The sequence below is a fragment of the Oreochromis aureus genome, linkage group 14, assembly GCF_013358895.1.
Source record: "Oreochromis aureus strain Israel breed Guangdong linkage group 14, ZZ_aureus, whole genome shotgun sequence".
In the NCBI taxonomy this organism is placed as follows: domain Eukaryota; kingdom Metazoa; phylum Chordata; class Actinopteri; order Cichliformes; family Cichlidae; genus Oreochromis; species Oreochromis aureus.
This window is the reverse complement of record NC_052955.1, coordinates 35093284-35104743: the sequence shown is the minus strand read 5'-3', so window position 1 is coordinate 35104743 and position 11460 is coordinate 35093284. Positions and strand designations below refer to the sequence as shown.

Sequence of the window (11460 nt, the reverse complement as noted above, 5' to 3'; positions counted from 1 at the left end):
TCAAGTGATAGATACTTTATTAATTATAAAGAGAATTTAGGCATTCAGTAGCTTGTTAAACACAATGTATCAAACAGGAGATAAACAGCAAATAGACTGGCTCTTATATAGTGCTTTTCTGCTCTATTTGAGCACTCGGAGCACTTATACAAAATGCCTCATTCACCTATTCACACAAGCACTTTCACACAAGCCCAAGTGCTCTGTATCTAACATTCACATTCTGATGAATGCATCAAACTTGAGGTTCACATTTTTTCTTGCACAAATATGTTGGCTAGCACGCAGATTGGAGCAGCCAGGAAGGAAACCACAAACCTTCTGATTAGCAGATGACCTGCTCAACCTCTTGACCTACTGCCACCCCAAAAATCGTCCTGATGTATGATTCAAGCCTAACTGGGTCTTTCTCATGAAGAGGTTTGTACAGCTGGGTGGAGCTTCTGTGCTTAAGGCTAGAAGAGTGTGCTTGAGATGACCATCTTAGGAATATCCTCTTACCAACAGTCAGAAACTGTCTGACCTTTTGGCTCTCAGGGATTATTTGTACATGGGATGTTTTCATTGTAAAATTTTGGCCGTGTTTAATCCATGTATCCACCATTCTAATAGTATATTTACGACAGAAAGAAAGGGGAACAAAATCTAATCAAACTGCTTTTCAACAGCAAATTGTAAGAGCATACGCCTTTGTATTTTGATTCATGTTGGATTATATATCAGTTTGTTTGAGTCATACTGATTGGTATTTGTTTCGATCTACTTACAAATTGCATTTTTCTTAAGACTAATTACTTGCCATTAATGGTGCAACCAATAAACAAGCACGTCAGAAAACTAAGTTATGATCTTTTTTTCTCTGCACACACACAGACTCAATCCTCTCAGAGCGCACGTCTTTCCCTCAGTGATAAATGTCAGCCTCCCTCCTCCTGAACAGATATCGATGGTTATTTGGGCTTATTTCTCCAATCTGTTGTTCACCTCGGAACGGAGATGGAATCCATTTCTGCCTGGTTGGCAGCGAGGGTGACTGTAGGACAAAGTAATTTGGCTGGCTGGCACCCTCTAGAATCTCTCTGTCTGAGCTGCCGAGCTATCTCAGGCCCTATTTCCAAAGTTTACCTCACACAAACAAGCGCTCACAAAAACCCCTCAGATCTCTTCTCAAAGACGCATAAACTGGTCTAAGGCTGAAGGAAACAAAGTGCAGACATTTGGAGAAGTAGTTAAGTTTGATCTGGCTTTTGCAAACAATCTGAGCAGGTGAAACAAAACAAAAAGGACACATAATACAAACATTTTATTATTTATCTGCCATTTCAGTTTAGAAGTATATATCGAACCCTAAACATTTCATTCCTTCAATAAAGCATGTGAGTTTTTTTCCAGGACAAAGAAGAACTCTGTAATCAGTGGCTTGTTGGGGGCTGTAGTGTCCGAAAGGAAACCCAGCTGCAGCAACAGAGTGGACCCAATGGGTCTAGAAATAAAAATGTGTCATTCCAAAAACTGCAAAAAAACCCCCAAAACAAAGAACAACAACAACAAAAAACCCCAAAACATTTCAAGCCATGTCCAAAACCAAGCACTTCAAGTACCACGCAGGCATGCTGGAGTCAGGGTGAAAAAGAGTTTCAAGTGTAAGTTGAAGTGAATTAATTTATTTTATATTAAATATTTATGGACCCCTAGCCTTCAGATTTTTACAGAGAAAAGAGAGGGATTTTCCAAAGAATGGAAATCCAATTTGTCACAGAATGCTGAGTTACACAGTGATGACACCCTATGTATATTGGTACTCGCAGTTACAAATATCCCATAAATTTGTCCATACAGTTTAGCAAAAGCTACATAGACTTGCTAAAAAAATGGTTTAGGTAAAAGGCAAAGAAGTTACTTAAATTAAGTCTGGCCAACAAGGCCGTACCAAAAATGACATATCAATAAAACACAGATAATCACAGTAACGATTTGCATTGTAAACATGTTAAATTAATGTTGGAAGGCTGCTATTTGGCAGAGGAGGGACAAAAGTGTATTTGGATAAAAGGTGGAGTGTGTTCCTCAGGTCCCACACGCAGGATTTTTGGAATAAAACCTTAAAGGCATCAAGCACCATTGTTATTGTTCGGGTGTTTCATTTGTAAAGGGAAAAAAAAGCAGATTTTATGAGTCAAGGTCTAACAGTCCAACTCCAGCTCCCTAACTAGCAAGGCACTTTTTGATCTGAAAAAATAAAAAACTAAAATGGAATGATTATTGTAACAAAACAGGGAAGGAAGCACTAGGAGAGGGGAAATTTAAAACTAGCTGAGCCTGCTGCGAGCGATTTAGCTCATTAATGTAACACTGGTGAAAAGTGAGAACAATTGTGCCATTTGACTGTGGATTTGATTGACTGGCTCTACTTTTTCAACATTCACCTCCTGCTTTTCCCCTGAAAACATTATTTTGGTAAATCCAATCATCATCTGATTGTACTCATCTTATATTGAGATGAGGTCCATAAATGGAATATGATGGAGCCTTCAGGGGCTTGATTGGAATACTAGAATGGTTAGTGGAGTGCACATATAAAATAAAGAAATGGTAAATATGTAGACAGTCAAGGTGAAACTGAAGACTTTGTTCTGCGCCGGTGTAAAATGTGCAGTGGAGTGCAGATGGTCTCTGTGAGTGACGAGGTGTTTTCTTGAACTACTGTTGGATGGACAGGTCAGACAAAGGCAGCTCCGAGGTCCACACACCTTCAGTGAATTCATGAAAACTCTGCGTGTGAAGTACACTTCACCGAGTGTGCCGTTTCAAAGGTCGGTAGTGATGACGGGTGTTACGCCGTGGATGAGCAGCGTAGGGCCAAGGTCCTGAGTGAGCAGCTCCAGCTGGCGCAAGTAGGCAGTATAGCGGCGGGTGTCAGCTGGGGGGCGTGGCAAGTACAAGAAACGCACAGCGGGTTGGGGCCGGGCCTGATCCAGGATCAGCTTGTTGACAGCTGAAAGGTAGTCATCTGACACACGTGTGGCATTGCTTGGGAAGCTGTTGACGTAATCTTCTTCGTTCTCCTCGTCCTCCTCCTCCTCAGGTTGCAGGTTCTTCTCTTCCGTAGTAGCATCCAGCTGTTTCTTCCCCCAGTTGCCTTGACGCTGCCAGTGTAGGGCCACCTGCTGATCCCAAGGCACGGGGTGGATCTGAGCCTTAATTCTCAAGTCCTTAAGCAGCTGGCCAAGCTTCTCCTCCGGGCCCCTCACACTTCGGCCCTCCTCAACACACAGGAACAGACGCAGTGTAGCTTTGCGCCAGTCCCGCACCATGTTAAGGATACATGCCAGCTGCAGCAGGAACAGAGAGCAGGTATCCACATAGCTACAGCTGTCGGGGCGTAGGAGGTTGACTGGCCAGACATCCACATACACAGCTCTCTTCCCAGGAGTACAGGAGGGAGGTGAGAGAACCTGGGCTCTGTCAAAGTTGTTGAAGTATCGAGCTAGTACCACGTTCTTGAGCATCTTCATGGCATCAGCAATGATAGCTACATACTCCTGGGGCCCTAAAACCTTTCCGTCTCCAAATTCACCATAGTCCAGTCTGTTACTAGAGCCCCGCAGGGATGCAAAGTGGAAGAGAGGAGGTTGCTCAAGCTCCTGAGAAGGAGCTGAGGGATCCGTGGACTGAGGGCTCGACATTGATGGATCAATCAGTTTGTCTTTTGGAAGACAGTCATCATAGAAACCCAGGACAAGGGTGTTAGGGCGCATCCCACCTGGGAAGAGGAAAGGTACAAATTATTTCTTTTATCACCATCATTCATTTCCTATAATGTCGAGAGTGGTAGATTTAGAGTGATTCACAATACGTCCGGTACAAGGCCTGGACTGAAAGTGAGCAAAAGAGCAGCCAATAGCCAATGAAAATTTTCAAAACACCTTATGAAAGCTTGGAGAATTACTACTTAAGACAACTTGAACAGAATAACAAGAAAATCTGGCTCCTTGGAAGCAAAATATACAGAACTAGTGAGAAACTCAAGACTTTTGCGCAGTACTATATGTTTTGTGGCTCTGTAAAGACCTTTTTGATCAAATGTGACTCTTTGATAGGCTGCCAATCCTTGCCCTCAGGGCAGGATTAGGGTTACGGTGCATTTCAGGTATGTTAAATAAAAACATTTACATAGAAGCTAGAAGAAGTTAAAATCAAGCGCATTTTGAGCACATAGATAAAAACTGCAAATAGCAGTTTGGATATCGCAGCTCAATAACCGACACGGCATATCATCTTAGAGTGTTAACGTGTCTGCTTCTGGATGTTTGGGAAGTTTAGTTCAATACCTGAAACTTTGAGTAAACATAGTAACCAAACCACTGGTTGAAGAGCAGGTACAGTTTCAGAAGACTAAAACTTTACTGACAATATAAATAATAATATAATATCATGTAAATGTAAAAATATTCATTAGGCACTGGCTTTAATCAAAATATAAGTACGTGGAAGGAACAAAAATCATATTAGTATATTGATACTTGCCTTTGAATTTAATAACAAATAAGGACAATGTGCGTTATTAACAGTGGTACTGACCAAGTCCTGAAATGAAGAGGAGATGTTGGACACCATGACGTACAGAATCAGCTAAGGTCAGGTTGACAAAGGCTTTGATATTTAGATGGTCCACCAGGGACAACCAGGACTCATATTGGGCCTGCAGAGGGTCAGACGGCAAAGTGTCTGGCAAAAAACATAAAACAAAGTTGAATTGCATTAGAAATACATCTGACAGTTGAACAGAAGTGCGCTAAGATTCAGAGGATGAGAAGGAAATGGACCCAGAAGCAAGAAAGCCAAAAAGTAAAAAGAGAGAGTGGAGAAGTGAGTTGACAGAGCTGGAATTAGAGGCAGAGCGTGAGTGAGATGCAAGAGAGCATGCTGAGATATGGAGGAGAGGGAAGAAACAGAAAGATGCAAGCGCAAATGACAGCGTACACAGAATTGGATACAGAATGAAAGATACAGGGAAGCACAAACAGGCAAGCAGGTGATCAGTCATCCCAAAAAAAAAGCATCAGCATGTATGTAGAGGGCCATCCAGAGGCCACGTCTACAGGCTTCCTGTGGTTGTTTGAACTGTGCTAGAAGCTGCCATGTATTCCATTCAGCTTTAAGGCAAACAGCTGCTGCACAATTGTAAGTATAAATGGGTAGACTCAAAATAGATTAGCAGGGCAATGTGCAAATCCTCAACAACAAACTCCACTTCAGTGTAATTATGTGAATGAATAGCTCGATCATATTTCTCAAGACCAAGTGGCTCGTCAAGTGAGAGAAGGGCCCTTCAGCGGCTAATGAACATATAATTTTTTTCCACTGTGAAACACAAAGGATTTGGAATGGGAGCACTCCATTGATGGCCAGTCCCGGTCTGCCATCATCTCCCCCAGCCCTTTACACCCCACGGAAGACAAAGAAAAAGACAATCAATGACCTTGCCCCTTGAAAATCTGCAAGTGTGTAGAAAGGAGGTGCCTCCTTTGAGCTTTGTGCGTGCGATTACTTCCCTCGAAATGAAACCGCAGCAGATGAGGCGATGTCAAAGAGAAAGGGTTAGCATTCTGAAGAGGTTCATTAAACAATGAACTGCTCAGTCTGGAACTTTGGAGTGCATTGCCAACATAGAAGCACATTTCTCATTCATATACTTTACATATTTAGCCATTTTAAACTGAACCAAAATTTAAGCACTTTAGTAATAGTGGTATATTTTATATATTTTATATGTATTGCTATATTTTTATATGTATTGCTATATTTTACAGCAATACAGTTGAAGTTCTCAGGGAAAGAAGATTTTTTGTTGCCCCTGCTGCTTTTAAATATCTTAATCATGTTAAAATCATCCAAAAACACTATCTTCTCAGCATCCCATATTTATTTTGCTCATAATTAACAGTCTCTCTCTCACACTGAGTGGGTGTACATGAGAAATGGTGCAGAAGTAAGCCTTCGAATCCTCCTAATGCAAAAGTCACTGGAGAAGAAGCTGATTAAATAAATGAAAAAGTTTCTTGAGGTTTAAATCGAACTTTGGTATTCTTACTGAGGTCTCCGAGCTGGACGTGTCCCAGCACGTACAGGCCGCTCTTCTTGATGTCATTGATGAAGGTGATGAGGCCCACGCTGCTGCGAGGGTTGGAAACCATGAGCAGGATCTGAGGTCTCCAGAACTTGACATGGTCCTTCCTCACGTCCAGCATTAGCAAATACTTACGCACCTAAAGGTGGAAGAGAGACATGTGAGCAGAGCTGTTGGAGAATCTGTGTGTTTTCAACCCCATGAACTCCTACTTCACTAAACCTGCATTCCATACAAGCCTCTAGTTTGACTTTCACTAAATCTGAGTTGTGTCTGCAGCTGTCTCATGCTCAGGTCCACTTGAGTCACACCAAAATAAATATCCAGATGTGATTGAATTTGCAATGAATTAGATTTTATTTTTTTCACTTAATGTTAATTTCCATAATATTTGATATTGTGCAGGGGAAAAAAACAACACTTCAAGCTGAAATTGGCAATATATGTGTTTTGCTCACTTTTCTGTGTCTGATTTTCTTTTTTTGGCAGAAAGGAAAATTGACTTTTATTGGTCCTGAGATTTAGCATGAGGTACATTCAGCAAGCTTTTAGAAACTGTGAATTTCATTCCTCTACCATCTGTACAGGCTTGCAATAGAGTCATCTTTAGAAAGATTTTTTAGCAACTTCTTCTACGACAGAAGCCGGGTTTCTTTTAAAGCTTGTAGCAGTGACCAGTGATGAAGTTCCCACAGGACGGGGGATCCCAGTTCAACTGAAGCCTGATCCACACATGTCCCTGTACCAGACACCGCCGTGGTTTTGTTGCCACGAATGAGTGGTAGATAAAGTGTTTATAGTGTATATAATAAAATTCTCTATAAATTTATGGTTGAAGTGGTCTGTAAAACTAGGCTATATAACCACTAGTCCAGGTCCATCCATTAAATAGTCAGACATATGTTAACATGTTTATATGCATGTATAGATGTGTGCCATTCAGACTGTTACTGTGAAAAATGTGTCCATGTGCTGCTGCTTATGAATGTACACTGAAATGCCAGAGTGTATTAGAATATTATATATTATATATATTAGTATATTTCACAATGCAAGCAATCTTGCAGCCATCGTCAGGATTCACGTTGATAAAATTGGCTCAAGGTACCACTAAGGAAATGCAGCTGAGTAGAACCAAACATTAGGTCTAAACAGGAATGATTAACGCTGACTACATACTGATCATTAACACTGATGACATGCAGCCATGTTAAAGCTGCATCGTACACAGCTCAATTTATCTCATGATAGAAAATGGTAATGGACAATTCCATGCTTTTCTTCAGACTTTTGAGTGTTAAAACCAAGGAGCAATTTCAGGGCTGAAAATGAAAATGTGACAAGACTGCAACTCCTCTACTGACCACTTGGGGCTGGCTGAAAAAGCAAAGAAATTCCGGTCATTGCCCAACTTCACATTAAATAGAAATGTCTACACTCTGATTAAAAAAAGAAAGAAAGAAAGAAATACTTGGGTCTGTATAGTTATCATCACCTTCAATAAGTATAAGGTGGGTGAATTTTCTGTATTGTTCTGTATTTGACACCAACAAAGCCTGAAGGCAGGACTGGTGAACTCTAATTATCTGACAAATATCATGGACTGGTGTGCGGTACAACAAATGAAAAATGCTTGTGCTTCAGTTCTGGTGAGTGAAGTTATAGTATTTTATTATTTGTTACTTAACACTAATTAGCACATACACACCTATGTATGTTGAACCTGTCAAGGTTATGGATGCACCTAATAACCCAATCTTGCCAACATTAGTGGATAACTTAAAACCAGGGATGTATGCGACCAGTTGACTACGCTATTGTCACTAGTCAGTACCAGACGTACTGGGCATTTACTCTGATTGTTATTAATTTAATTGATGATCAATTACTGTAAATTGTTGTGTTCTAAATGTTATGCAGCGATGTGCCACCAGATGGAGCATCACTGAGAAATTAGATTGCGGGAAAATGAGCGATTTCCAAAGGGTGGAGGGGCTCTCAAAAGAGGAATTCAATAGTTCGAGAGAAGTTCAGAGTAGAGCCACTGGTCCTCCACATCGAAAGAAGACAGCTGAGGCATAAGGTTAAGATGTTTTAGCCAGGGTTGGCCTACTGGGAAGAGGCCAGGGGCAAACCGAGGACAAGCTGGAGAGATTACATCTATTCTTACATCTGGTCTGGGAATGCCTCGATGTTCCCCCAGATAAGCTGGAGGAGGGGGCTGGCAAGAGGGAGGTCTCGGCTTCTCTGCTTAGGCTGTTGCCCCCGTGACCCAACTCCAGATGGGTGAAGAAAACAGGTGGATGACTTATCATTTTGTTGTTTTAGATAGTAGTTGTCATGAATCTTCAAACAGCATTCATAATGCACCACACTTTTCAGCCGCAGTTTATTAGTTTTTCAGAGATTTTTAAAATACATGAACTTCTTTTATAGTAAAGATATAGATTTAATATCATATTTCACAAAGAGACTGTCTGTTTGAAATACAACGTGCAATGTTGATAATGTGCGATGCGAGGTGCCGCTCAGTTAAGCAGTATGATTCATTACTGAAGAATGTGATTAATGCTTCAAATGCCTTTGTTTAGATTGATTTTGACATTTTCCTTTAATCAGTTCTCAAATTCAGCTTGGTATCTGAGTGTTACTTAGTTTTAGACTAATCGGTTAGTCTAATTTTTTTCCCCCGTTTAGTCAGCTGCCAGGAACATCCCTACTTAGCACACCACCCTCTGGTCCAAATATTCTGGCTCCACAAAACGGACATGGCAACAGCAGCTGCTGCTGTTGTAGAAGTTTCAAAATGCCAGGTACACAATCAATCGATGGCATCACAGTAGCTTTTATTTGCAGTCTATGGTTAAAATCGGTGTTCATGGAAAGTTGGGGAGAAAAAAAGCTTTAAATACATTCAGACAATTGCAGGGGGCTATAAAACAGACAAACAGAAAACTTCACTTGAGAATATCCAAAAATAGTTAAAATGGCTTCCACTTAAAAGTACTTTCAGGGTGTGCTTCATTTTATAGACTATAATCACTCTTGTACTGCAGCTCCACTTTGGGGTTTAGCATAAAAAGGCCTCGAAAAAGCCTCTGATAATAACAACTGTCTTAACAATCCAAGTTCAGCTCAAGCTGCTGAGTTCATGTTTGTGTGTACATGACTATCAATCAAAACTTGAGGATGCAACCTGCATTATTATATCATGATTGTCACACTTGTTTTCGTTTTTTTTGCTGTAAAACACACACACACACACAAAACATGGTCCCAGAGGCAGCGTCCAACTGCCTCCACTCATCTAATCATCTGTCTTCCTTTATCTCTCCATTTTCCCATCTTCTCATCCATCAGACTATCATCATTTCACTGTCGCTTCGGTCTCATCCATCACTTAGTTTCTCAATCACTCAACCCCACTCCCTGCTTATATTCCTGCCTCCCTCTTTCTCTTCCCATGATACCATCAGGCTTTAGTGCCTCAGTTTGTCTTTTTCTTCTCTCACTTTCTTTCCTAAACTCTGTTGTCAGCTGCTTGTTATCTCCAATTGAGATTTTTTTGTTGCTATTGCTGTCGTTGTAGAACGCTGTGTTTTGTTTTTGTTGCCTTGCTTCAATGTCACCCAGCTGGCAGACCGCCACACTGGTTACTACTCGAGGGTGCAGGAGCATTGGACAAGTGTATGCATGAGCTCAGTAAATGTGCACGTATGGTCCCCTCTGCTGGGCCCATCAGTATAATCATTTTTGTAGGACTGCGCTCTTTGCCTGGGGAGGTTTGAAAGCTCGGAGGGCCAAGCTGAGGCTCATTTGTGAAATGAGTATTCAAAGGGTTTATGACTTACATTTTAGATATTTGGAAATAAATGCGGATGCACCGATATATGTGCCTCGTTGTTTGCCAACAGCCCATTGGCATTAAAGATGACATTCAACATGGCAATGTTTATCTAGAGTGTCAAATCAATTTTGCGCTGGATAAATATTCAAACATATTGTGATTTAACAGTTCACTTAATTTTATAATGACATAACAAAACAACAACAACAACAAAAACACAAACTTCAAACTGACTGTCAGCCAAGCTGTTTTTAAAAATATGAATTACAGCCAAAGACTGTAAGCAAAAAGTGGATGTAGTTGCCAGATCTGAAAAGTGATGCAATACCAATCGCTAATGGCCAGCCCCCATCTGGGATTTGAACACGTCTAAGATTTCTAGTAGCTTCACCTGTGGGATGCATATTCTATGTCACCTCGTTTGAGTTATTGTGTTCAGATTTTTAGAAAATTTGACCTCTAAACATAACCTTGAAGTTGAAGTCACTGAGATTAAAACTCATTTGAGATTTTTTAAATGTACCTATGGTACTAATTTGAAAATCATACATCACCTGGTTCTCAAATTATCACACTCTGAACTCTGGTGTCAACACCAACAGCCCGCCCATCAGCCTTTTACAGCTGAGGGGTAAAAAGCTATGGCAGCTATTATATGGATTAAAAACTATAACAAAGGCCTTTACATAATTATTATAATAATAACTATACATAGATTGAGTGTTTAATAATGGAATAGAGATTCATAGATTGACTGATGATATGTTAAAATACATTTTACATATTATTCATCTACTGAGCAGTAATACGACTGACCAGCTAAGTGCAGGTTTAAATAAACCAGTCTTCAGCCCTCATCCGTACCTATCACCACCATTCTGGTAAACAGAGCTACCAAGGGTGGCCAATTGAATTACTTGAGAGTAAATGTTGCCTCAGTGTTGTGTCTCGGTGTAAGAGAAACTGCAGAAGTGGGAGGAGAAGATACTAGAAGAAAATGGGAAAAGGGGGTGGTGAGGATTTGGAGGAAAAGTGCAATAAGTTAAGTGGTTGTAATCATGTTCTGCCTCCTGACAAGCGAGTGGCAAACCCAGACACCCTCTCTGCAGCCTTGGCAATGACTCCCCCACTCGGCTGTGGGCCGTCCTGGCAACGGTGGGCCGTCTCCTTGAGAGCAACAGGCTGGCCCGCTAGAGGACACGAAGAGCTGGATGATGTAAAGCTCTGTTTGTGTGTATCAGTGTCATAAATGTAAAGAGCTTTGCAGGGGGAATAGATGTAGATGTGTGTGTGTGTGTGTGTGTCCGTGTCTGCTAAGCCTGATATAAAGGTGACAGATAGCTGCTGTAGGAATGACAAGGCGTGTGTGAGAAAAGAGAGAGGGGAAAATGTGTGTGTGTTTGTCTGCTAAATGCAAAATCATTGGCTGAGGAGAGGCAGCGGAGAACTGTCTGTGTTTGTGTTCGTTTGTGTGTCTCTATAA

General features: G+C 41.0%; 1 protein-coding gene across 2 annotated transcripts in view; it reads right to left on the bottom strand.

The window, feature by feature from the left end:
• The window catches only part of zgc:153039 (uncharacterized protein LOC767698 homolog), an 87428-nt gene continuing 75968 nt past the window's right edge, over nt 1-11460 (bottom strand). For both annotated transcript variants that reach the window (XM_031735478.2, XM_039622663.1), the window contains 3 exons: nt 6095-6269; nt 4582-4728; nt 1-3763 (listed from right to left, as the gene is read on the bottom strand). In XM_031735478.2, coding sequence (XP_031591338.1) covers nt 2808-3763; nt 4582-4728; nt 6095-6269 — 1278 coding nt within the window. In that variant the 3' untranslated portion in view covers nt 1-2807. The remainder of the gene's footprint in view (nt 3764-4581; nt 4729-6094; nt 6270-11460) is intronic.